Below are 26296 nucleotides of genomic sequence, written 5' to 3'. Positions count from 1 at the left end.
TATGTAGCTCCCAAGTGGGTTCTTTGAGAAACTTGCAAGCAACAGAATTGTAATAAAATTGCTATAAAATTACTTGAGAGTGCAATATTCATATTCATAATGCACATTTCTATTGAATAAAGTTACACCACTGTATGAAAGGGAATATTGCAAGCATTATCGTCAAGCTATAGTATTGCCACTTTACATATTTTTTCTTAGTGTATTGCTTTATGACTCACATAACAATCGAAATATAAGGAACATAATGTGAATGCGCATGTAATTTTCTGTGGCATGCAATTGAAATGCAACTAAAACCTGAACTATCAAGTTAAACAGGAATTTTAAAATGTGAACTGTTAATGGGTTGGCTTGCAGATTAGTTACAATGAAACATTGCAAATCATTTTCTCCTCACTGTGGATCATTGCTTTTGAATATGATATTACATGACAAATAAAATCCAGGGTGATAATATTGTCAAAGTTCAAAGTAAATTTATTATCAAAGTGCAAAAAAATCTCCATGTACAACCCTGAGATTCTTTTTCAATAAATCCAATAACCATAATAGAATCAATGAAAGAACACACCAACAGGGTAGCCAACCAGACTGCAGAACACAACAAACTGTGCAAATACAAAAAGAAAGAAAAAAATACTAATAAATAAATAAACAATAAACATCAAGAACATGAGATGAAGACTCCTTGAAAGTGAGTACATAGATTGTGGGAGCAGTTCAGTGACAGGGCATGTAAGAGCCATGTATATATTTTCTGTCTGCCTGTACTGTATTTTGTGCTGTGTGTTTATTAATGGTAATTAGTGGAAAGATGTGGTAGAACTGTAATTACAAGTTCTTGCTTTGTCTTAGTTAGGTTTAGTCTTGTTCAGAGTTAGAAGCAACCAGGGAATGATTTTTTTTTTGTTGACTACATAGTTTCGCTAACTTTGCTTAGTTACACTTAGTTCGTTATTTTGCTTATTTCTAATATTGCTATAAAACTGTTCATCTTTGCTAGTTCGAACGTACTTTTCTTGACTTGGAAGTTAGTTATTTTGGAAGTGCATCACAGTGTCAGCTCCCATACTCAGTCTCTCAAGTAACCCTAGCGGGTGAGTGAAATTATCCCCTTTGCTTCAAGAGCCTGATGGTTGAGAGTTAATAATTGTTCCTGAACCTGGTGGTGTGAGTTCTGAGGCTCCTGTACCTTCTCCCTGATGGCAGTTGTGAGAAAACAGCATGACCTGCGTGATGGGGGTCTTTAATGATGGATGCTGTTTTCCCGTGTCAATGCTCCACATCATGTAGGATATCAGTTTACAAAGATAACAATAGGTAAACTCTCTTGTGTTTTACCATATTGACAGATAAAGTGAACACATATAGCAGCACTGAAGGCACATTAGCACAACCTATCTTATCCCCTGAAATGATTTGAATCACAGGTCCTCAACATGAACTTGTCCATGCTGAGTCTGTTAATTGCCATGGAGATGTTGAGGGATGCCTGAGACCCCTCAAGAACATGCCAGATGGAGGAAAAACTTATCAAATATGATTTAATCCAAATTCTTATTGGTTGTTCATAGAACCCCATGAATATCCAAGATGGTGATTCCTTAACTAGGAAAAATGTTAATTCTGGCAAGTAAAAGTTATTTTGAGGGAGGAAAAGTTATTTCAAAAAAGGTACATTTTATGCTTGTAACATTCCTGGCAAAAATAAGCGGGATGGGAAAAAAGTTAATTTATGTTTTATAAATATGATACAAGTAAATTTGACTCTGATTTGAAAGAGTAGGTTTAAACCTTTAATGATACTTAGAAAAGAAAGGAAGAAAATGAAAGTACTTAACTTTCTGTGCTGTCTTTAAAACATTGGGCTTAATTTTTCATATTTTGTATAAATTCCATTTATTCAATGCAATGAAGTCCAATTACATTTGGATACACAAAGGATTACAGAACATCTCCAATGCACCTGGAGGAGCCGAACCAGGAAGTCAAGACATTGATAAAATATTAGTCTAATTCTCCCAAAATTTAAGTAAGTATTTTATGCATTTTATTTGACTGTAATGAAAAATCCTACATTTAAAAAGTTAGAAAAATATTGTCACTTTAGAGTTTTTCTTTATATTAAGTACTGCTTGAGTAGAACAAGTTCAAACCTTGTTTTAGTTATTCTGTGTCATCTTGGGTACCAAAAGGTGAACTCAATGGGAAAGAATTTAATGATAAGTGAACGTTCTGAACAACAATGGGAGCAATCGTACTACACTCATGTTATATACACCAATACTGAACAAAGGGTCCAACATTGATCTGATCTTTCAGTACCAAAGAGAAAGCTTCAGTCATATATTAACAAAAGTAACAAACATAATGATAAAATCCCACGCTAAAGTAGAATCATATTACAAAATGAAACTACCGAACAATTTCAACAAATTAATTACCTACCTATGCAATAGTATCAATTGGGATGAACATCAGAGACTTAAACACTTTTTTGCTAGCACATTCTATAAACCACTTTGGTTGAACTGAATGAAGCTATTCAGAAACAACATAAAGCAGTAATATATTAACTGAAAAACAGTGTTGTAGCAGCTAGTTTACAGGCTAGAGGTGCTGAATCATCTATTCAAAATTACCTTCAGAATTCTAACAGTTCAAATGCACTTAAAAGTACTGGGACTGCATTAACAATCACTTGGGATTACCCAAAAAACTTGCATAACAAATAAGGAAATTAACTGTGTCACATCAAATATAGCCTACAGCATAGTGATAGTCTTTGAAAATTACATTACCCATATCCATTCATTTGCCTGTATTTTTGTTTCATTTCTTCTTTTTCATTCTCCTTCACAATTTCCTCCTTTTCTTCCAACCTCTTCATTACAGATTCTTTCTCTTTGATTTAAAAGGTAGCAGAGAAAGAGTAAATAAAACTAGATAACTGAAAGAAATAAGGTTGCTTGAGCACAAAAATGAGCTGGCCCATTGTGTATTACCATTCAGTTCCAAAGCTTGGTTTGTGAATCCAGACGAAGTTGTTTGAGTGAGATTAGCTGCTGCTTCTGCAGTCACAAGCTGCTGAAGAAGAGCCTCAACTATTGGCATTACCATGGCTGCTGTGGAGGTGTTACTGAGCCACATTGAGAGGAAGACACAACTGAGCATAAACCCCATCATTAACCTGTGAAACACAGAACATCGTGACCAAAAACTGGAAAGACTCTACAGAAATATTCATCTAAAATTAGCAATGTTGGTCATAATATTTTTGTAAAACAAGAATGTTTCACTTGTGTCCAGAGAGTGCATTCTACTTCTGCGATAATCCTCTGTGGAAATTCTATGAAATAGTTTCCTTGTTTGAATTAAGTTATGAGTGTTTCAAAAAATGCATCTGTTGAAAATGAGTGACTCTGTTGTATTAAGATGTATCTGGTTAATTGTAGTGAGTGGATTATTTGAATAATTGAACACAATGGAATCAAATTTGAATGCATCCTGAATGGGTAAACAAAGGTGGGCTGGATGCAATTCATTGTCCATAACTATTTGATATTTTGAACCTTTATTAATGCTGGTCAGATGAACTTATTGTAATCACTTTACATAGGGACCAGACAGGTTGGTTTGACAGTAGAATTAATATTGAGACAAAGTTTAGACAGCAAGAATTAAATCTGATTTCAGGAGACAGCAGTCTGCAGTAGCTGGGAAACCTCTTACAAGCAGGGCTATGGGAGGACAATCACAAATGTTCAACACAATCTTCTCAAGGATAAGCAGGACCAAGTGACTTTCTCCCATTCTGTAATGAACAAAATCAATCCTGCCTTAAGCAAGTACTGAGCTGAGTGCTCAGGTTTTCACTTAAATACTTTTGCACAACACACAGAAAAGTGCATTGAAAAAGAACTTCTAGTCCAAAATTTGGCCTAATAATAAACTGGTTCAAGTTCAGTTATACTATTCTTATTAATTCGACTTGTCAAAATGTTATTATGTTACTTTCTGTAGAAATGTTTACCGTCCAGGATTGACTCCCATTATCATCACCATCCTCAGGGCTATTCGCTTGTGTAGATTCCATTTTTCAATAGAAGTAGCCAAGCAAATAATGCCGATTAACAGAACGTGAAAATCTTTGAAGTAGGCAGATGCAACCTGAAAATGTTTATTGAATAGTTAATTAAACAGTTGGGTTAGAATTTACAATTGTAATGACAGTGAATTTGCCCACAAGTGACTTCCACCCTTCTGACCAGGGACAATTAAACAAAATTTGTAAGTTACCTTCTACCTTCAATGTGCATATAGAGGCAGCCTTTAAACATCTAATTAACACAGTGAATTGACATGAACCTCAGCTTTGGAACACTTTTCTCAATGTAAAAATCATTCAAAGCATTAGTGTTTATTGAATGAAGTGTAAGAGGTTTTAATGGCTTCATCAGTCATATATATTTATCAACACTCCCTATTGCCCTGAAACAAAGTTTCAAAATGTGGAGTCGCAATTTCACAGATCATTAGAAATCAATGATTATTAAAATCTTGAAATCTTGTTTTCTTTCTTTAGTTAGTATTTCTGTTTCTGCTTTTTTCACATTCAAACCTAACTTAATTTTGCTTTCTGTTAGTTGGTTAAATGTAAATCATTAACCGTTTTTTAAACTCCCTGTTAAGGTGCCTGTTAAAACCAGTCAGTCTAACTGACTGATCAACCTGCAAAGATGTGTAATGCCACACCAGGCACCAAATCAAGTCACATAATAACAAATGAGAAATGCCTATGTCAGGCACCATCTATGGCGGGAGTAAACAATTGATGTTTCAAGCAGAGACTCTTTATCAGCTCTGGAAAGGAAGGTGCCAGAAGGCAGAATAAGAAAGTGAGGGAAGAGGAAGGAATACAAGGTGGCAGGTGATAGCTGGGTGTGAGAGTGAGTGGATGAAGAAGGGAAGGGGGAATGATGTGAGAAGCTGGGAGGTGATAGGTGTATGAGTAAAGGTCTGAAGAAGAAAGAATCTAATAAGGGAGGGAACTGGACTTTGGAATAAAGGAAAGGATGCGTAGTGACCAGAGACAGGTGATGGGTGGGTTATGAGAGGGAGGAAGGAAGGAGAAGAGAAGGAAAGAGATGGTAACCAGAATGGTGAATGGGGAAAAAAAGAGAAGATAGGGAGGGTAAAATGGATGGGGGAAAGTAATTGCTAGAACCTAGAGAAATCATATTTCATGACATCAGATTGGAGGCTATTCAGATGCAGTATGAATGTTGCTCCTGCAACTGTAATTGATGAAGCTATGGATAGACATGTCAGTATGGGAAAGGGAAGTTGAATTGAAATGGGTGACCACTGGGAGATCTTGCATTTTGTGGTGGGGAGAGTGATTATGGTCAACAAACCTCTATTGGGTCTCACCAATGTAAAGGTGGTGGTGCCGGGAGCACCACATGCAGGACATGACCCCAACAGACCTGCAGGTGGAGCATCACCTCACCTGGAAGGACTGTCTGGGGCCCTGAAGAGTGATGAATGAGGAGGTGCAGGGGCAGGAGGAGCACTTGTTACAGTTGCAGGCCTCAGTGCCAGGAAGCAGATCGGTGGGGAGGAACGAGTGGACAGAGGAGGCATAGGAAGCAAGCCCTACACGAAGTAGAGAGGGGTAGGTGTAGGGAAAGGTGTGCACAATGGTAGCATCCATGGAGAGGAAAGAATTTGTGGAAAATAATGTACTTGATACAGAGTCTCACATGGTGATAAAGACAAGGAGAGGCCTATGCATATTGATATGAGGGGAGGGCAACATGAACAAAATGGAGGAGATGCAGATCAGGGCAGCTTCCTGTGCAAAATGGTGGTCAATGGCAAAACCCATCTTCGGAAATGGAAAACCTCATCCTGGGAACTGGTACAGTGTGGCAGAGATACTGAGAGAAGGGGAAAGCATTTGCTCAAGCAATAGGGTGGGAAAAGGTAACTGTGAGAGTCAGTGGGCTTGTTAAAAGATGACAGTCTGTCTCCGGAGACAGTGACAGAGAGATCATGAAAGGGGAGAGAGGCGTCAGGGAACTTGAGGGTAGGGTGGAAACTGAAGGCCAAATTGATGAGCTCAGCCCAGGAGCAAGAAGTAGCACCAATACAGTCATCAATGTAGCAGAGTTGGGGAGCGTTACTGGTGCAGGCTTGGAATTCTGATTGTTCCACATGGCCAATGAAAAGCAGACATAGTTGGGCCCCGTGACACTGCCCATGACTACACCTTTAGCTTACAGAAAGTGGAAAGGGCTGAAAGAGAACTTGTTGAGGGTAAAAACCATTTCTGCCAAATGGAAGAGGATGGTGGCAGAGGGAACTGATTGGGCCTGTTGTCACCAACCTCCAACAATTTTTCAAAGCAGCCAAAGCTTTTAACCTTACCTATAACAGGGACAAGTGTGTGTTCGGAACCACCTGACTTGCTATCCTTGGGTATGTTGTGGAGAAGTAAGTCATTTGCCCTGACCCTGAATGTATGCACACCCTGTTGGAACTCCCTCTTCCCAACACCCTCAGAGCCCTCAAAAGGTGCCTGGGCTTCTTTTCCAATTACGCCCAATGGGTCCCTCACTACGTAGACAAGGCCTGCCCCCTGGTCAAGTCCACCACATTTCCCCTCTCAGCGGATGCCCACACAGCCTTCAGCCGCATTAAAGGGGACATTGCCAAAGCAATGATGCATGCGGTGGACGAGACCATTCCCTTCCAAGTAGAGGGTGACTCCTCCGACTTTGCAGTGGCTGCTACCCTCAATCAGGCAGGAAGGCCGGTAGCATTCTTTTCTCGTACCCTTCAAGGCCCTGAAATCCGGCACTCCACGGTGGAGAAAGAAGACCAGGCCATAGTGGAAGCTATTAGGCACTGGAGGCACTATCTCGCCGGCAAAAGGTTCACCTTGCTGACCGACCAGCGCTCAGTTGCGTTCATGTTTAGCAACCAACAGCGGGGCAAAATCAAAAATGATTAAATTTTGTGGTGGAGAATGGAACTCTCCACCTACAACTATGACATCCTGCACTGGCCTGGAAGGCTCAATGAGCCCCCTGATGCCCTATCCCGGGGAACATGTGCCAGCGCGCAGCTTGACTGGCTATACTCCCTCCATGCACATCTTTGCCACCCGGGGGTCACCCGACTTTTCCACTTTGTGAAAGCCCGGAACCTGCCGTACTCCCTTGGAGATCAGGACGATGACCAGGGACTGCCAAGTCAGCGCTGAGTGTAAACTGCACTTCTACCGTCCTGAAAAGGCACAACTTATAAAGGCCACCTGCCCCTTTGAGCAACTGAGTGTCGACTTTAAGGGCTCTCTTCCCTCCACCGACCGCAATGTGTACTTTCTTAACATAATCGACGAGTACTTGCGGTTTCCCTTTGCCATCCCCTGCCCCGATTCCACTGCCACGTCCGTCATAAAAGCCCTGCGCCAGCTCTTCACTCTGTTCGGATATCCCTGCTATATCCACAGTGATAGAGGGTCCTCGTTTATGAGTGACGAGCTGCGCCAGTACCTGCTGGCTAGGGGCATTGCTACTAGTTGGACCACGAGTTATAATCCCCGGGGAAATGGACAGGTGGAGAGGGAGAATGCCACTGTGTGGAAGGCCACACTTTTAGCACTTAAGTCAAAGGGATTGCCGGTCTCTCGATGGCAGGAGGTCCCCCCTGAGGCACTCCACTCCATCCGCTCCCTGTTATGCACGTCCACCAATGCCACTCCTCGTGAGCGACTCTTTTCTTTTCCCAGGAAGTCTGCCACTGGGACCACCCTACCGGCTTGGCTGACGTCCCCAGGGCCAGTGCTGCTCTGGAAACATGTGAGGAGCAATAAATACTCCCCGATGGTCGAGAGGGTTCACCTACTTCATGTGAACCCCCAGTATGCCTACGTGGTCTTACCTGATGAGTGGAAGGACACGGTCTCCATCCGCGACCTGGCAACCCCAGGAGCACCAGACCCCTACCCCGAACACTCCACGGTGACTATGAACCCCGTACCCACCGAGGTGTATACCCACAAGACACCGCGCACACCAAGCCCTACACAGACTCCTCATGACACTCCCATACCGGGCGCCACACACACGCATGAGAGGTTGCTGATGCCTAACGGTCTGGCACCTCCAGTTAGGCCAGAGCAAGCTCGTTAGGCATCAGTAACCCCTCACATGTGTGTGTGGGGCCCGGTATGGGAGTGTCGGGAGGAGTCTGTGTAGGGCTTGACGTGCACGGTGAGGGACCCATTGGGCGTGGAGCAGTGCCCCCAATCGCCTTTATACAGGGGTCTGTGGGAGGAGCCACAGGAGCAGTCAGCAGGGGGGCGTGTCCAGACAGGTATACATAGTTTACCACAGGCCTGTTGTCCAGAAAGAAGGGGAGAGGCTTAAGGACTTTGTGATGTGGGATAGAAATGTTCAGGGACTGGACATACATAGTGAATATAAGGTGATCAGGGCCAGGTAACTGAAAGTTATTGAAGTGATGGAGAGGATGTGTAGTGTCATAAATGTAGGTAGGAAGGGACTGAACCAAGGGGGCCAAAAATGAGTCAAGGTATGCAGCCACACTTTCAGCAGGAGCAAGCAGAAGCAATGGGCCTATCTGCGCAGTCAGATTTGTGGATCTTGGGCAGGAGGCAGAAGTGAGCAGTCCAGGGTAAAGGAACAATGATGCTGGTGGCAGTGGGCAGGACATCTCCAGAGTCAATGAGGTTGGTGATGATGTGTAAGGTTATGGCCTGATGCTTCTTAGTGGGGTCCTTTTTAACATGTAAGTAAGAGGACATGTCTGAGAGTTGCCATCTTGCCTCAGCACCCCTGTCATCTTTGAATTTGGAGGTAAGGTTAGGATTGGTGTTGAGAGAGTGGAGGCAATGAGGTTGGAATAGGTGAGTGAAGTGGAAAAGTTAACACTGTTGATAAATCATCAGCAGTTCAAAGTCAACAGAGCCACAAGCGGACAGAAGAGCAGAGTGGGATGTTCAAGAAGAGGACAGTTCAAGTTGGGAGAAAGGTTCATCATTTGAATGAGGAGGGGATTGGAGGCAGAAATCATTGACAAATAAGTAGGTTTGCAGACAGAGGTGATGGAAGAAGAGCTTGGCGTTATGGTAGGCACAGTCCTCAAGGCAGTGTGGGCACAGGAGGACAAAGCCAACGCTCTTGCTGAGGACAGCATGTTTCACCTCATAGAGGGAATGGTCGGATGGGATGGTGAAGACACAGCTACCCCTTCCCAGCTTCTTACATCATTGACCCTCCCTTACCAATTTTCCTTCTCCCTCCGCTGGTCCACCTATCACCTGCCAGCTTGTACTCCTCCCCCTCCCTTCACATTCTGTCTTCTGCCCGCTTCATATTCAGTCATGATGAACCGTTGACCAGTTGTTTCCCTCCATAGATGCTGCCTGCCCTGAGTCCCTCCAGCATTGTATGTGCATTGCTAAAGACTTCCAGCATCTGCAGGATTTCTTGTATACAAAATAGCAAAGTCTACAATCAACACTAAATAGTTGTGGGAGCACTGTTTAGAGTTAACAGCCAACATAGTTCTTTTGCTCCTGACTACAAAATGTGGGGCCATCTTGCAGTAAAATGATTTATTCTTTGGTGAGAAGTGTACGGAAGTGCCCTGTTATTCTGATATATTGCCAGCATCCCCCTATCAATTGTACAGCTTTAATATTTAGTAATAGAAATTGTTAGCGGAGTGCTCCGTTTCATGAAAGTCGTACCATTACTTACTTCTGAGGATTTCATGATGCCAAAGAGTGGAAACATGAGAGCTGGGAGTAAAGCTGTTACAGAAAGAGGCATCACTTCTGTTAGCCAATAGATTGCCACCACAAGCAGTGTAAAAGCACATTTGGATTCCTTTTCAATAGAAGAGAAAATAAATACAGAATAAGCAATTGCAGGTGTAAATTCAAAGTGGACAAGGAGATAAAGATGCCATTTTTCTTATTCCTTACCGTTACTGGCCATTTCCTCAATGGGTGTAAACATTGCCCACTGTAAGGTCAAAAGAATCACAAGCAAGAGAAAATCTGCTGATGCTGGAAATCTGAGCAACACACACAATGCTGGAGGAACTCAGCAGGCCAGGCAGCATCCATGGAAAAGAGTACACAGTCGATGTTTCGAGCTGAAACCTCGACTGCATTTTTTTTCCACAGATGCAGCCTGGCTTGCTGATTTCCTCCAGCAACTTGCGTGTGAAGGTAAAAATAATCCCTTCTTCAATGGGGTTTAACTTTCCAAGAATAGTTTTCTAATTAAGCTTCCTCCCCCACCCCCCCCCACCCTAAATGAAATTCTGTGCATTCTTGATTTCTTAAATTTGCCTAAGTCCCTTCAGCCTATCAGCAGGAATCAAATTCCTGATGCTCAAATCCAAACCAAAAGTTTTCACCTGTAAAGCTGGTCCTAAATCATTCACTGAAATTCATTTTCATTATCATAGTAACATAAGGCAAGTTCATACATGGTAGGTTCAGATTTCACTCGATTTCTATTTGAAAATCTCCTTAAATAACAAATGTATCTTTTCATGTTATTCCAAAATGATCAGATTATAAAAGTCAAATAATTTTTATATTTTGGAATTGGTTTTGAGAAGTTTGCTGAATTACAAATGTTTCATCTTTCCTACAGTTTCTTCTTCCTCCAAACTAACCCACTTTTCTTTCAAATTCCGAAGCAGTTTTGTCTGGAGCATGGACCAGTTTAAAACTGCTATCAATACTACCAGTATATCGGGTATTGACTAGCTCTGCCTGAGTTTCTTCTCTTCCGCATCTTCTTGCTAAAATAAACTAACCTCCATAGTCGAGACTTAATTTAATTACCTGTGTCTATATATAACATATTTTAGTACCAGCAATAGCAATTCCATACCTACATTCACTTCATCCATGGTTAAGTGACAGCACACATATAAAATGTGACAAACTTTAAGCCAACAGTTCAAAAAAGGGCTGCTTTCTTTGGTTACAAGTGGGGTCAGTGTCTCCTTGATAGCTCTAATCCCCTGAATTAGGAATTCAAAGTTGTACAAATTAGTTTTCATTCATCTCGCAGTTAATTAAAACTTCAGAAACTTGGATAAAGAAAGACTCCCTTGAAAAGACCACTGAATAGCAAATTCCTTGGAATGTAAAATACTTTGCTTCAAAACTCTCCGTATTCAATTACTCCTTGTGTCATATCAAGTTAAAAATGCTTGGTTTTGTGAATATTGCTAGTGGAAAGAACTTACTTAAAGTGTGGCATACATTTACCAGACCAATCACAGCATACAGACACAACAGCTACCAATACCCAGTACTCCAGTCACCCCCGATCCAATGGCAATATTGACACCTCAACCCCAAAAGTTAGACATTTTGAATCATTTGATAAGAATCAGCCGTCTAATTTACATTGATGTTGAGCTGGTAGGATGAATGAAACTCAATGTATAATAACATTTAGAAATTGTACTTGATGAGAAGTCAAAGAGCACAAATGCAATCAAAGAAACAACTCAACCAAATAAAGACATTTGTATTGGTAATAGACCTCTCAAACTTGGTTGCCAGTAACATTCTTAAATACATTTTAATACAAATTCCAATATAATACTTGTTATTGATTTTAGAGAAAACAAACTTATGCATTAGGAAATTAGAAATCCCAGTAAAGAACAATACCTACTACGGCATTTGGTTTTGATTTCATTGGTTTAATCTTGAGGCAAGTTTACATTAAATCCAACTTCATGACAGCAGAAAACTTGCTTTAAACATTTTTCTCAAATCGGGAACAGGGGATATGATTGGATGCCAAAGTTAGAAAAAAAACGAACTTTGAAGTAAACTGTGTAAATTCCCAACAGAGAAAGTGGTCTATTGACTAGCAGGCTTTATGTGGAAAAAATATCAATGTAACACACAGCAGACAAAATTAAAACAGCATAAATACAAAGTTCAAAAATCAATGCAAGACTATTGAGGCAGTAAGTACATGGACACTAAATCCCTTACTTTAGTCTTGATGATGAGAGGCAGCGGCAGGAATAGCAATGGACAGAATACAATAATTATCAACTTCCGATACTGCCAAGTTTGCCTTGGGAAACTCATAGCTTAAGGAGAATTGACAGCTCCAACTGCCCCAAACTGATGGCTCTGCAAATGCTTAAATAGTACTCTGTGAGTTAATCTCTGAGACACACCTCATCTTCAGCTGGCTCAGCAACAAATAACAGAACTCGATTCTTTAGCCAGTTAAAAATTAACCACTGCTATCTTGGAGGCCCGTTCACTAATTCCCCGGGGAAAAGGAATTTTTCAGTTGCTTATTACAACACTGTAGGATTGCACAATTGTAAAATATATTTCACATTGTGCTAAGTCTGTCTGACTGAAATAACACTAATCAATCTCCTAATATAATGCTCCAACATTTGTTTTGCTACAGTTTGTCAATTTGTTCACTTTAGGGTAGGGGGGACATGAAGAGTGAATCTGGCTACCTCAGATTGTTCCTTCTCTCCCACTGCAATACATGCCACTGGTCACTGTGCAGGTAATTCTGGAATAAAGCAGTTATATTATTTCAAATTACTTGTGGGAGATAATCCTTGAAAACACACAGGTATAAACTCACATACTGCCACCAGTATAAAGTAATAGAAATATATTTTTGTTTAACCACTTTTCTCATTTTGATGCAGTGCCTCAGTTAAATCTTAATTTTGAGTCCCACATGCTAACCATCAATATGTATGCCTATGTCCTCTTTAATAACACTGCACACCCGTGCTTCTAACATTCAACACCTATCCCCTGCTCACCCTGCCCATTGCTTAAAGCAATTTTTCTGCTTTTATTAGATTCAGTCATGGAAAAGTACAGTGCAGTAACAGGTCCTTCAGCCCATCTAGTTCATGTAGAAACCATTTAAACTGTCTACTCCCATTGACTGCACCCAGACCATAGCCCTCCATATACTTACTATCCAAACTTCTCTTAAGTGTTGAAATTGAGCTCCTTGCCAGTTCAATCCACATTCTCATGACCCTCTGAGCGAAGAGGTTTCCCTTCATGTTTCCCTTAACCTTTTCACATTTTGGAGTTTAATGCTGGCAAGTGTGAGGTGTTACATTTTGGTAGGACTAATCAAAATAGGACATACATGGCAAATGGTAGGGCATTGAGGAATGCAGTAGAACAGAGTGATCTAGGAATAAATGGTGCATCGTTCCCTGAAGGTGGAATCTCAGGTGGATAGGGTGGTGAAGAAAGCGTTTGTTATGCTGGCCTTTAAAAATCAGAGCATTGAGTATAGGAGCTGGGCTGTAATGTTAAAATTGTACAAGGCATTGGTGAGACCAAATTTGGAGTATTGTGTACAGTTCTGGTCACTGAATTATAGGAAAGATGTCAACAAAATAGAGAGAGTACAGAGGAGATTTACTAGAATGTTACCTGGGTTTCAGCACCTAAGTTACAGAGAAAAGTTGGACAAGTTAGGTCTTTATTCTTTGGAGCGTAGAAGGTTGAGGGGGGACTTGATAGATGTATTTAAAATTATGAGGGGGATTGAGAATTGACGTGGATAGGCTTTTTCCATTGAGAGTAGGGGAGATTCAAAGAAGAGGACATGAGTTGAGAGTTAGGGGGCAAAAGTTCAGGTGTAACACGAGGGGGAACTTCTTTACTCAGAGAGTGGTAGCTGTGTGGAATGAACTTCCAGTAGAATTGATAGAGGCAGGTTCAATTTTGTCATTAAAAAAAAAATTGGATAGGTATATGGACAGGAAAGGAATGGAGGGTTATGGGCTGAGTGCAGGTAGGTGGGACTAGGTGACAGTAAGCATTCAGCACGGACTAGAAGGGCTGAGATGGACTGTTTCCGTGCTGTAATTGTTATATGGTTATATAAGTCTCACTAGACAAGCACACCAGTCCATCCTGACCAAGCATTGCTGTGACGTTTTCCCTGATTAGTAGTGCCAACCCCTCCTCTATAATCTTTCCTGCCCTGTCACGTCTAAAACGTCAGAACCTTGAAACACTGAGCTGCCAGTCCTACCTCCCCTGCATCCAAGTCTCACTAATAGTTACACTACCATAATTCCATGTGTTGATCCATGCCCTGAGCTCATCTGTCTTTTTGCATTGAAATATATGCAGCTCAGAACATTCAGAGTTTGACTCCATTACTTCATTCTTCCCAAGATCTTTAAATTTTATTCTACATTAATCCCTGTCCGGTCAAAGTTGCACTTCCTACACAACCCTGTATTCACTTTCATCTCACTATTATAGGCATTTTCACCAATAAGCATTGGCTCCTTGTTCAATTTTACATACTTCTTACCTACTAGCTGTCCCAAAGCCCTGCTCTTTTTTCCCCTCTCTGACACCCTTAGCTAGCTTCTCAAACGTTCTTCAGCTGTCTCTCAGATTCTCTGACAGCAGTATTATTTGTTAGTTTTATGCATGAAGTAATTAACTGTAATGGTCCCCACTTCTTTAACCACAACTTACAAGATTGTCCAGTGCCTTCCCCTACAGCTTGCAGTTAAGCTTTTGTTACTATTCAGCGTTCAATTTTGGTTTTATAAAGGATCCTAAAATGTTTTGCTATCTAAAAGACATGACATACAGGTGGGGATGTATAGTGACATAGCTGAGGGGAGCTGCCGATATTACAGATGTGATCATCTGGCTTCTCCTTTACATGGTGTGTTTCTTCAAGGTGCTCCAGTTTCCTTTCATATGATAAAGACATGCAGGTTTGTCGGTAAATTGGCTAAAGTGAATTGCTCCTGGTGTGGTAGAATCTGTGTTGACTTGATTGCAATGTGGAGAGAATTAAAAAATAGGATGAATGTAGGAAGGTAGAAATAAGCACTTAACACATTTAAGTTGATTGTACTGAGTTAATTGATCTCAAAAGGGTTGGTTGTAAACAGGAGAAAATCTGCAGAGGAGTCTTGCTGAAGGGTTTTGGCCCAAAACCTCAACTGTACTTTTTACCATAGGTACTGCCTGGATTGCTGAGTTCCTCCAGCATTTTATTTGTCCCTGAGTGTTGGTGGTAAAGGCACTTAGTGGCTCAACATTCCCATGTTATATAAAAAAAACAATCTTCTGGGTTCCCAGCACTTGGCTTCAGATGAATCAGAAGGAGAATTAGAATTGGTTAATATCACTGGTATATGGCATGGAATTTTTGTTTTGCAGCAGCTGTACAGTGCAATACATAATTAAAAACTATAAATTACAATAAGAAATAGATATCTATATATAAAATTTATAATTCAGTAAGTAGTGCAAAAAGAGGGCAAACCGAGTGAGGTAGTGTACATGGATTCATTGTTCATTCAAAAATCTGATAGTGGAGGGAAGAAGCATTTGCTAAGACACTGAGTGTTTGCCTTCAGGCTCCTGTACCTCCTCCTCATTTCCTCAAAATGTCTGACGGAGTGCAATGATTTCCTGTACACAACATGGCAATGGGTGTATCATGGGGAATCAGCACACAAAGAAGCAGAAAGCATCATTTGTGTCACATGCTCAGAAAGTAACTCTCATTCAGGTCTTCAGGTGACAATATATGACTTTTTGTCCCTAGACGGTATTCTTGAATTCTGAGCGATACTCCGTTCTTCCATAATTGTGATTCCTAAACCGCAAATTGGTGATCATATGGGTAGCCACTCCAAAACCGTGCATGAATAACCTGTTCCGTGTCAAGTGACAAATTGAAATGATAATCTCTGGGCTAGGAAAAAGTCATTGATATTTACCTAGATGGGCAAAATTAAGGAATTATCATCCACCTTCTTTCCCTTGTTGCAAGCCAGTAGCATAAGTCTAGATGCCACAATTAACATAGAAAGAGCACATTATGCTTTGTAGAACAAAGAACAGTCTTCATTTTGCTCAATGCGATCTTGTGCTACTTGAACCACTTCAAAGAGATACATCACTGGGCCAAATGGGACTTCTTCCAAGAACATTTCATCACCTGACCTAGTGTTGCAAGATTTAATGAAAACTTCCTTCCCGAAAACTTTTTTCATTTTACAGAAGAAAGGATTTTTTTTTCCAGAGGTAGCTGAAGACTTAAAAGATAAGCTTGCAAAATATTTCAAAATTTTCCAGAGTTTCTTAATCTGTGGAGTAGTTTGAACCAGGTCTTTATGCCTGAAACAAATCATGTTCTGACAATAAAGGGAGTGACTTACTGATACAAGTGTGTACTAATATAACTCCAAAGAATGCTTTCTGTCTTCTTTCCAAATTACTCAAAGCGATTTTTCTTATCGTAAAACCTATTGGGGCTGCTGAAAACTGAGGTATAGTATCAATAAACAATTAGTGAGTTACAGGTAGTTCTAAAACAGTCATGTGAAAGTTACAGCTGAATGACTCGAAGGCACACACTCATCCACACTGGTCTTAGTGAAGTTGGTGATGGCTGTGGCATATTCATTCAGATCTAAGGATGAAGCCTGAAGATGGTCAAGTCCACTACTCCAAAGCTATTATACAAATGTTCCTCTGCAACTCTTGACTATACCCTCACAGTTCCTCACCACTGGTGTTGCAACCGTCAGTCCCTGTCAAAACACTGAGAGTAGTACAGCCAAAGTTCACTGCTCGAAGTGAATTTATTATCAAGATACATATACATCACCATATACAACTATGATTAATTTTCTTGTAGGCATACATAGTAAATCCAAGAAACACAATAGAAAGATTACACCCAATAGGACGGATAAACAGCCAATGTGCAAAAGACAATAAATCATGCAAATACAAAAAGAAAAAAAACATATACTAATAAATAAATAAGCAATGAATGTCCAGAACATGAGGTGAAGAGTCCTTGAAAGTTCAAGAGCTTGATGGTTGAGGGGTAATAATTATTCCTGAACCTGGTGGTGTTCAGGTACATCTGCTAAGTAGAGGCTCCTGAACCTTCTTCCTGATGGCAGCAGCAAGAAGAGAGCATGGCCTAGATGGTGGGGACCTGATGGTAATGGAAGCTGCTTTCCTGTGACAGCTCTCTGTACAGATGTGCTCAGTGGATGGCTGGGCTTTACCTGTGATGGACTTGGCCATATCAACCACTTTTTGCAGGCTTTTCATACGAGGGCATTGATGTTTCCGTGCCAAGTTGTGATGGAACCAGTCAATATATTTTCCACCACACATCTATAGAAGTTTGTCAAAGTTTTAGATGACCTGCTGAATCTTTGCAAACTACTAAGGAAGTAGAGGCGCTGACATGCTTTTTTTGTAATTGCACTCACATGCTGGACCCAGGACAAGTTCTCTAAAATGGTAACACTGAGGAGTTTAAAGTTTCTGACCCTCTCCACCTCTGATCCCCCAATGAGAAATGGTTCATGGACCTCTGGTTTTGTCTTCCTATAATTGATAATCAGCTCCTTGGTCTTGCTGACATTGAGTGAAAGATATTTGTTGTGCTACCACTCAGCCAGGTTTTCAATCTCCCTCCTATATGCTGATTTGTCACCACCTTTGATTCAGCTAACAGCAGTGGTATGATCAGCAAACTTAAATATGACACTGGAGCTCTACTTAGCCCCACAATTGTAAGAATAAAGTGTGTAGAACAGGGGTTTAAGCACACAGCTTTGCAGTATACCTGTGATGATGGAGATTGTGGAGGAGATGTTTCTGCCAATCTGAATGGATTGGGGTTTACAAAGGAGAAAATCCAGGATCCAATTGCACAAGGAGGTACTGAGGCCAAGGTTGAAGGTTATTGATTAGTTTTGACAGGATGATTGAATTGAACGCCGAGCTGTCAGTGAAGAGCATCCTGATGCATCGTTGTTGTCCAGATGTTCCAAGGTTGAGTGAAGAGCCAATGAAGTGGCGTCTACTGTGGACCTGTTGTGACAGTAGGCAAATTGGAGTGGATCCAAGTCGCTTTTCAGTCAGGAGTTGATACATTTCATCACCAGCCTCTTAAAGCACATCAGAGGATAAAATGCTCCTGGATTATAGTCATTGAGGCATGATCCTAAACTATTCTTGTGGATTGAGGCCTGCTCAAAGCAAGTGGGTACCTTGAACAACCAAACTGAGAGGTTAAAGATACAGTATTGGTGAGCATGTCAGCCATTTGATCAGCGCCAGCCTTCAGTACTCAACCAAGTCCCCCACATGGCTGGATGCTTTTCGTGGATTCACCCTCTTGAAAGATGCTCTTATGTAGTTCGGAGGCTTGCATGCCTCAATGACTCAGAGAGTTATGTTGGCTGGAGTCAGGGCTTTATGCTTTGGCTTTGCCTAGGCTCACCCATGCTAAACAGTTCAAAGAGTGGAGGCCAGATAAAGGGTAGTACACCCGTCCTCCAGGTTTAGGGGATCAGCTCAGGGCTATCAGCGCTGGCTGATAAAATAAAATTGTTACAGTAACAGCGATGAAGATGCCTGCTGCATCGGAGAGCAGGGGTATTCCTGAGTTTCCACCCGGGACTTGCATGACTGACAGTACTGAAAACCGAGTGGAAGCTACTGACATGATGAAGGAAGCCCTGACCCTGAACGCTGCCAGCGATGGAGGTTTGTCATTGCTGTCCTAAACGCCAGCAGCATAATGAGCAGTAAGCAAGTAATTGGCCAGAGATTTCTACAAGCCGGCCTGGTTGAATCCCCCACAGTGATCAGGTAGACATCAGGTATGCTGTCTCATGACCTTTGATCACGGTGTTCAGCTCTTCCAGTGCCAGCTTGACGAATGTACAGCAGCACTGCCAGGATGACAACAGGGCAGTTTCTCAGCAGGTAGAACAAATGATACGTGGCTGCCAGAAGTCTGAGGTCGGGGGAGCAGGACTGAGAATGAACCTCCATGAGCTAATCACAATGCAAACGTTGCTCCTCCATCATTTTGTAGGTGTTACTCTGCATTCCCAGCATCTGCAGAATCTCTTGTGTATAGCAACACGACAGCCTCTGCCTTTACCTGTTGTTGTTGGTCTATAAGGTGGATGATGAACCCCGCAGGCTGGAGCGTTGTGTCTGGAGTTCTGGGCTGAGCCACGACTCTGTGAAGCAGAGTGCTCAACAGTCCCTGATATTCCCTGATAACCCTCTGGTACTGCAGACTTGTTCTGAGGCCTTCAGTTATATTTTACAGAGGCTATACATTAACCAGGAGGATGGTAAGGAGGCCCTGTATTTCAGTTTTACCAGGAGTCCTCTCCAGCTCTCACACTTCCTGAGACGATGAAGCCTTCCCCTGAGCTTCTATCTGCCGCACTCACTCCCTGGGTGGTCTGGAGGCCCAAGTTTGTCCTTCTGAAGATTCTGTCCTTCAAGTAAATTGAAATGATGTTTTTTACCATAGTTTCCATGGCTGCAGATTTCAGCTGCAGTTCAAGAATGGGACCATTTGATGATTCCCTTGAGAGATGCATACAAAGGGAGTTGGTCCTCTGCTGTGCCATTTTGGATCAAGGATGTGTGCATAGCCCATTGCTCTATTCTCTCTACACTCATGAAAGGGTGGCTAAACACAGCTCAAATACCATCAATAAATCTGCAGATGACACCACTGTTGGTGGTAAAATCTCAGATGGTAATGAGGAAGTGGTGTATAGAAGTGAAATAGTTCAGTAGTTTGAGTGTTGTCTTAATAACCTTGCACTCAGTGTCAGTAAGACCAAGTAGTTGATGGTGGACTTCAAGAAGGAGAAGTTGGGGAAACGAGTCTTCATTGAGGGATCAGCGGTGGAAAGGGTGTGCAGCTTCAAATTTCTGAGTGTCAATATCTCCGAGGATCTGTCCTGGGACCAACATATGATGCAGTCAATAAGAAGGCAGCTCTACTTTATTAGGAGGGTGAAGAGATTTGGTATGTTACCTAATATTCTTGCAAATTTCTCTCAGTGCATGGTGCAGAGCATTCTAATCGTTCGATCACAGCCTGGTAAAGAGGTTCAACGCACAGGATTGCAAAAGGCTGCAGAGAATTGTAGACTCAACCAGCTCCACCACAGGGCACAACCCTCCCTGATACAATGGATATCTTCCTCAAGAACATGGTATCCATATTAAGGGCCCCGGCCATCCAGTTCATGCTTTCTTCTCATTACTCCTATCAGGGAGGCGGTCCAGAATGCTGAAGGTGCACACTCTACAATTCTGAAACAGCTTTTTTCCCTCCATCATCAGCCCCCCAACCTGTCCAGGAACTTTTGAATCCTGCCTCACTATTTTGCTCCCTTTTTTGCAGAGTACAGTATATTTTTATTGTAACTACAGTAGTTTTTTGCATTGCACTGTACTGCTGCTGCTGCAAAACAACCAAGTTCACAACAGTAATAATAAAACTAAATGTAATTCTACAATGTCACAATTCAGGAAAGGAGAGGGGAGAATGGATGGGTGTCCTTAATAGCTATTACATTGGACATAGAACATTAGAGAACAGGAACAGTCCCTTTGGTACACAATGTCTCCACTGAACATGATGCCAACTTAATCCAAGTCTCTTCTTGTACATGATTCATATCCCTCCTTTCCCTGCATATGCATGTGCCTGCTTAAAAGCCTCTTAAACAAAACTGTTACATTCACTTCCAGCACTACTCCAGCCAGCCCTTTCCCGGTACCCACCATTCTCTGTAAGGCATTGCCTGCACATCCCCTTTAAACTTCTCCCGTTCACCTTAACTACATGTCCAGTTGTTACAAGGACATGGCGGTGGAACAAACCCAAGTGCTGAACACAGGCACAGAGGCCAAGTAGGGAGGGGTTACGGTCATAGCGAGCACGGAATTAGTGCCAAGGGAGTCTTTACCCGGAGTCTTGGTTTTACTAGAGAATTCAGGAACGATGCTAGACTAGAACTGATTGTCCTAAGAACCTTGGAACCAGGTTACTTGTACACGAGTCAACTAACAAACTGGCAGCTCCTTGTTGTGGTTGCAGGGTTTTATACTGCATCTGCTGATGGAAAGCAGGTGTTTGTAGTTAGTGGAACCTGGGAATGATTCGGAACTAAACGAGGTGATTGAGGCCCAATTCCTGAGGAAAATAGCCAGGTGGGTGATTGCCAGAAGGGACCGTGACAGTATCCCTCCCTCAACGGGAGCCTCCCGGCGATCCTCCAGGCCTGTCTGGATGGTTCTGATGAAAATCCTGGATGAGGGAAGGATCTAGGATGAAGGGGAACCCAGGAATGCTCTTCTGGACTGTACCCTTCCCAGTCTACCAGGTATTGGAGGCCCCTGCCCCTACAGCATACACCCAATAGTCTTTGGACGGGGTGTATGCCAGATGGTTGCCGATGATATGGGCAGTTGGGGGAGTCTCAGCTGGGGGACACAAGGGGCTGACAGAAACTGGCTTTAACTGGGAAACATGAAAAGTCGAGTGGATGCGCACAGACCTTGGCAGCTTTAGGTGGACCACTGTGTGATTGATAACCCTTTCAACCTTGAATGGTCCCCAGAAGTGAAGGGCGAGTTTCCTACGTTCGTTTTTGAGCAGGATTTCCCTGGAAGAAAGCCACGCCATCTGCCCAGGTTGGTAATCTAGCACTGGAGTCCAGTGTTGGTTGGATGTCTTCTTATTTCGATCTGTTGATCTGAGTAGGGCCGTGCGTGTTTCCTCCCAAATCTCCTGGCACCGATCAATATGGTCCCGAACCGATGGTACCACAGTCTCTTCTTCTTGTGCGGGGAACAGCGGAGGTTGGTACCCAAGGGAGCACTCAAATGGAGACCTCCCAATGAAAGAGCTCACCAGAAAGTTGTAGGCCTACTCAACCTACGGGAGGTGGTCGCTCCTGGTCAATGGGTTGTTTGCTGTTACACAACGTAGCGTTGCCTCCAGGTCTTGATTGACCCGTTCCGTCAACCCGTTCATCTGGGGGTGGAAGCCGGATGACAGGCTGACCGATGCACGTAAGGCTTGAGAGAAGGCCTTCCATACCTGCGAGACAAACTGGGGACCTCAATTGGAGATGATGTCCGCGGGGATTCTGTGGAGGCGGAAGACGTGGTGGATGAGAAGATCTGTGGTTTCTTGAGAGGAAGGGTTTAAGGAGGGCCACAAGGTGTACCGCCTTGGAGAATTGGTGTACTATGGTGAGGACAGTGGTGTTTCTGCGGGAATGGGGTAGACCGATGATGAAGCCTAGGGTGATGTGTGATCAGGGATGACCAAGGACAGGTAGAGGACGAAGTAGACCCGCAGGTGGTCAATGAGAGACCTTTCCCCGGGCACAGATGGGACAAGCCGAGATATAAGACCGGGTGTCCCCCTCCATGGACAGCCACCAAAAGTGCTTCCTCAGCAGAGCCAGGGTCTGATCACTCCCAGTGTGACAGGCAAACCAGGATGTGTTCCCCCATTGGAGAACCTGAGACCTGACAGAGACAGGCACGTACAAGCGATCGCCAGGTCCATTGCCAGGGTCGGGGTCGTCCCGCTGGGCTTCCTTTACTTTGGCCTCGATCTTCCAAGTGAGGGTGGCCACCAGGCAGGATGGTGGGAGCATAGTTTCGGGACTGGAGGTGTCACCCTTGGAGTCATGCTGGTGGGATAGCGCGTCCGGCTTCCTGTTCTTGGATCCTGGACGGTTCATGAGGGTAAACTTAAACCGCCCATGCCAAGGCATCCCCTCGTAGCAAACCTGTGATGTACACAATCTTAGATTTATCTGAAATGTAGGTACATGGCTGCAGCTCAAAGACTAGGGAGCATTATAACAGGAAGGCCCTGCACCTACCTAGGTCCCTAGTGTAGGGTTCAGGCTCGGGTACACACGGCTCTCAAGGGGATGGTGTTGCTGATTCCAGGGGGCAAAGCCATCCCAAGCGGTGCAGTTTGGGTAGCCTGGGTTCTTGGAGGGGGCAGAGGAGAAGAAGCAGCGACCCGGTCCACTTGTTCACTGACCTTCTGCACATTTGTGGTTAGTGTCCGGAGGTTTTCCGCGATCTCCCGAAGTAGTTGGCTGTGGGCATCCAATAAGTAGCCCGGGCTGGCCAGGGCCTGTTGTATAGGATCCGTGTCCACTGGGTTCATCATGGCCAGTTTTTGTTCTGTTACAAGAATGTGGCGGTGGAACAAACCCAAGTGCTGAATATGGTGCAGAGGCCAAGTAGTGAGACATTATGGTCGTAGCGAGTGTAGAATTGATGCCAAGGAATCTTTACCCAGAGTTTTGGTTTTAGTAGAGAATTCAGGAACGATGCTAGACTATAATTGATAGTCCTAAGAACCATGGAACCAGGTTACTCATACACAAGTCAACCAACGAACTGGCAGCTCCTTGTTGTGGTTGCAGGGTTTTTATACTGCATTTGCTGATGGAAAGCAGGTGTTTGTAGTTAGTGAAACCTGGGAATGATTGGGAACTAAACGAGGTGATTGAGGCCCAATTCCTGAGGAAAATAGCCAGGTGGGTGATTGCCAGAAGGGACCGTGACACCAATATTTCAAGTATTAGAGGATATTTTGACCCGAGGAAAAGATACTAACTGTCTACTCTATTTGAACCTCCCATAATTTTATGAACATCTATTAGTTCTCCCCTCAGCCTCCAAAATTGTGAAGAAAATAACCTGAGTTGGTTCCAGCCTCTCCTTATAGCTCATACCCTCCAATCCAGGCAGTATCTTGAAACTCTTCTGTACTCTCTTCAAAGCCACCACATCCTTCCTGGAATGGGGTGACCAGAATTGCGCACACTTCTCTGTGTGGCCTAGCCAAAGTTTTATATAGTGGCAACATAGCTTCCTGATTCTAATAATCAACACCCTGACAAATAAGGACAAGCATTCTCTATGCATTCTTCACTAATGTATCTACTTGCATGACCATTTTCAGAGAGCTATGGACTTGGACCCCAAGATCTTCCTGCAGATGAATGCTGTTAAGGGTCCTACCACTTACTATGTGCATTACTTTTACATTTGACTTCTCTTAAGTGCAACAGCTTACACTTGCATAATTAATCTCAACTATTGGCAAATGAAATAGAGTATAAAAGAAGCGATGCCATGTTGTAGGTATGAAAATCTTTGATGAGATCATAACTAGGGTTCGCAATACAGTTTTTGTTTCTGCAGTGTCTATATGTATAATGTATCTTTTATATGGTGTACTCTAATTGATCTGATCTGAACATATGTTGAAATACAGGTATTTGACTGAGCCTTCAACTGAGTATAGTCTGTTTTTGCCCCATGTCTGTTTGATTGCCTAAGATTACAGCAACATCATGGAGAACCAGGGTCCCTCTACTGAAAATGAAGAAGGGATGTTGCTGCTTATGAGAATAGCAGGACAACAATGTAGTGGCTGGAAATCTTCTGAACCAGAGCACACATGGAGATGATAAGATGCAGTGGATATTTTGAATACAATGGGAAACTCAAGAAGGATGAATGACTTCAGCCATTCATTTTGCACATGGAGCTTCTTAAGGATGACAACATTGTCAAGCTTCTTAGTGAAACTGAAGAAGCAAAAGGAAAGCAAGACAATTTTGCTGCTGCCAAAGAGACCGCAGACATATGAAACACTAGTGACTCTATTGGCTCCATAAAGTATTATTGACATATCTAACATGCAAGGGATATTTCATTCCAGCTTCAAGTCTTTTGAGAGTTATAGCGGAACTGAGGACAACAGAAGATAGTTAAAAAAATATGGTCAAGCCAAAGGTAGTGGGAACAAGGTCTGAGATTGTTTGATGTGCAGATTTGTTGATAGAATCCATTGAGATTACTGAAGTCAGAGCGTATAATATTAGAGGGAGCATGCAGGTGTGACAGCAAGATGCAGATGGGACTTAATAATGCGAGGCACTTCCAATCAGTGTACATTTCTAGGGTATGAGGATTGAGCAGGTGAAAAAGGACACTGCTGGCAGCATATTTTTTCCCAACAGTGCTGGGTCATGGGGTTATAGGAACAATGACAAGTGGGAAACTTTTAGGTGATGAGGCTCCTGAAAAGTATGTAAGGTTGACATTGCCAACATGGGATGCAGACAGAATGGGGAGCCCCACAGAGCAGACGAGAATCAACAGCATATTCCCCATCATGGAACCGGGCCCAGAGTGCTACAGAGAGCCACCAGGTCATTGTCACAACAAGTGGTTGTCATGTTCAGATGGGATTCAGTACTGGTGCAGATCACTTGATAGTTGTTGTGACACTTACCACTAGCCCAACAGTGCCACTCTATTAGTAAACTGCTATTCTGTGGGAATAGTCAGGGGAAGCTTTGCAGGTTGTCACATTTGTGCCCGGCTTGAAGATTTGGTGAAAGCTTGCTCAGTGTATCAAGACCTGAAGGACGAGTCACCTACCTCTTTCATACAAACTCAGAAGTTCATCCCTTCAAAGTGGTGTATATTGATTTTCTTTTTCAACTGGGGAAGGAATACTTCCTCCTGCTCAAATGTCAGTCAGCGAGCTTGGAGTTCTCATTCAGGTCATGCAACCTTGTAGAGGGGACCAGACAGGTTTGCGATCAGTTTGTGCTGCCCACAGATAGGCTTTCAGAACCAGGTCCATGGTTTGCACTTCCTTCCCCTCCACTATTAACATTCTGTTATATTCAACAATTGAAGGAGAAATAAGGAAACAGCTGCTGGAGAAATGGTTCACACAGTTCGTGTTTGTATTGTTTGTCCTTGTATACCAGCCTAACCCTCATTCCTCACATGATATCTGCTGTCTGAAATGCTAAAGAGGTAACAACTGGGGACACAATGAATTTAGAAAGACTGTAGAGGCAAAGAGATCATTTGAGACACATTTGGGTAGGTGGTATACTGAGAGTAATTGAATTCATACGAACGTATTGGTAGTTTAAAAAGATGCACTGGAGATATTATGGAAGCATAATTATTGCAATATTATACAACTAAATTGAGTAGCAGCGAAAAGGACATAAATATTAGATAGTACATGCATTTGACCTTCATGGTGACTATGAACATGAGGCATTGGTGAAGCAAGGATTCAGGTACATTGCAAATACTAATATTCAACATCTGCTGGGGGTATGTAAGACCCATAGCAAGACAGAAGCTATACAACCTGGAGGATGGTCCATGAAAACTACAGGAAACTTGAGCTGATACTTTAGAGATGAGAAACAGACCACTTCTCTCAGAGGACTGAAATCTTTGGCATTCTGTAGACCATAAGACCTTAAGATATAGGACTGTAGAATTAGG

General features: G+C 42.7%; 1 protein-coding gene across 3 annotated transcripts in view; it reads right to left on the bottom strand.

The window, feature by feature from the left end:
- The window catches only part of slc13a1 (solute carrier family 13 member 1), a 59808-nt gene extending 47577 nt beyond the window's left edge, over nt 1–12231 (bottom strand). For 2 of the 3 annotated variants that reach the window (XM_059977925.1, XM_059977926.1), the window contains exons 1-5: nt 12077–12231; nt 9798–9926; nt 4037–4173; nt 3009–3193; nt 2805–2907 (exon numbers count right to left, since the gene is read on the bottom strand). In XM_059977925.1, coding sequence (XP_059833908.1) covers nt 2805–2907; nt 3009–3193; nt 4037–4173; nt 9798–9926; nt 12077–12175 — 653 coding nt within the window. In that variant the 5' untranslated portion in view covers nt 12176–12231. The remainder of the gene's footprint in view (nt 1–2804; nt 2908–3008; nt 3194–4036; nt 4174–9797; nt 9927–12076) is intronic. The other variant, XM_059977927.1, reaches the window with a different exon arrangement.
- Nucleotides 12232–26296: the final 14065 nt, after the last annotated feature.

The sequence above is a fragment of the Hypanus sabinus genome, chromosome 8 (genome assembly GCF_030144855.1).
Source record: "Hypanus sabinus isolate sHypSab1 chromosome 8, sHypSab1.hap1, whole genome shotgun sequence".
In the NCBI taxonomy this organism is placed as follows: domain Eukaryota; kingdom Metazoa; phylum Chordata; class Chondrichthyes; order Myliobatiformes; family Dasyatidae; genus Hypanus; species Hypanus sabinus.
This window is presented reverse-complemented; position numbering and strand designations above follow the sequence as displayed.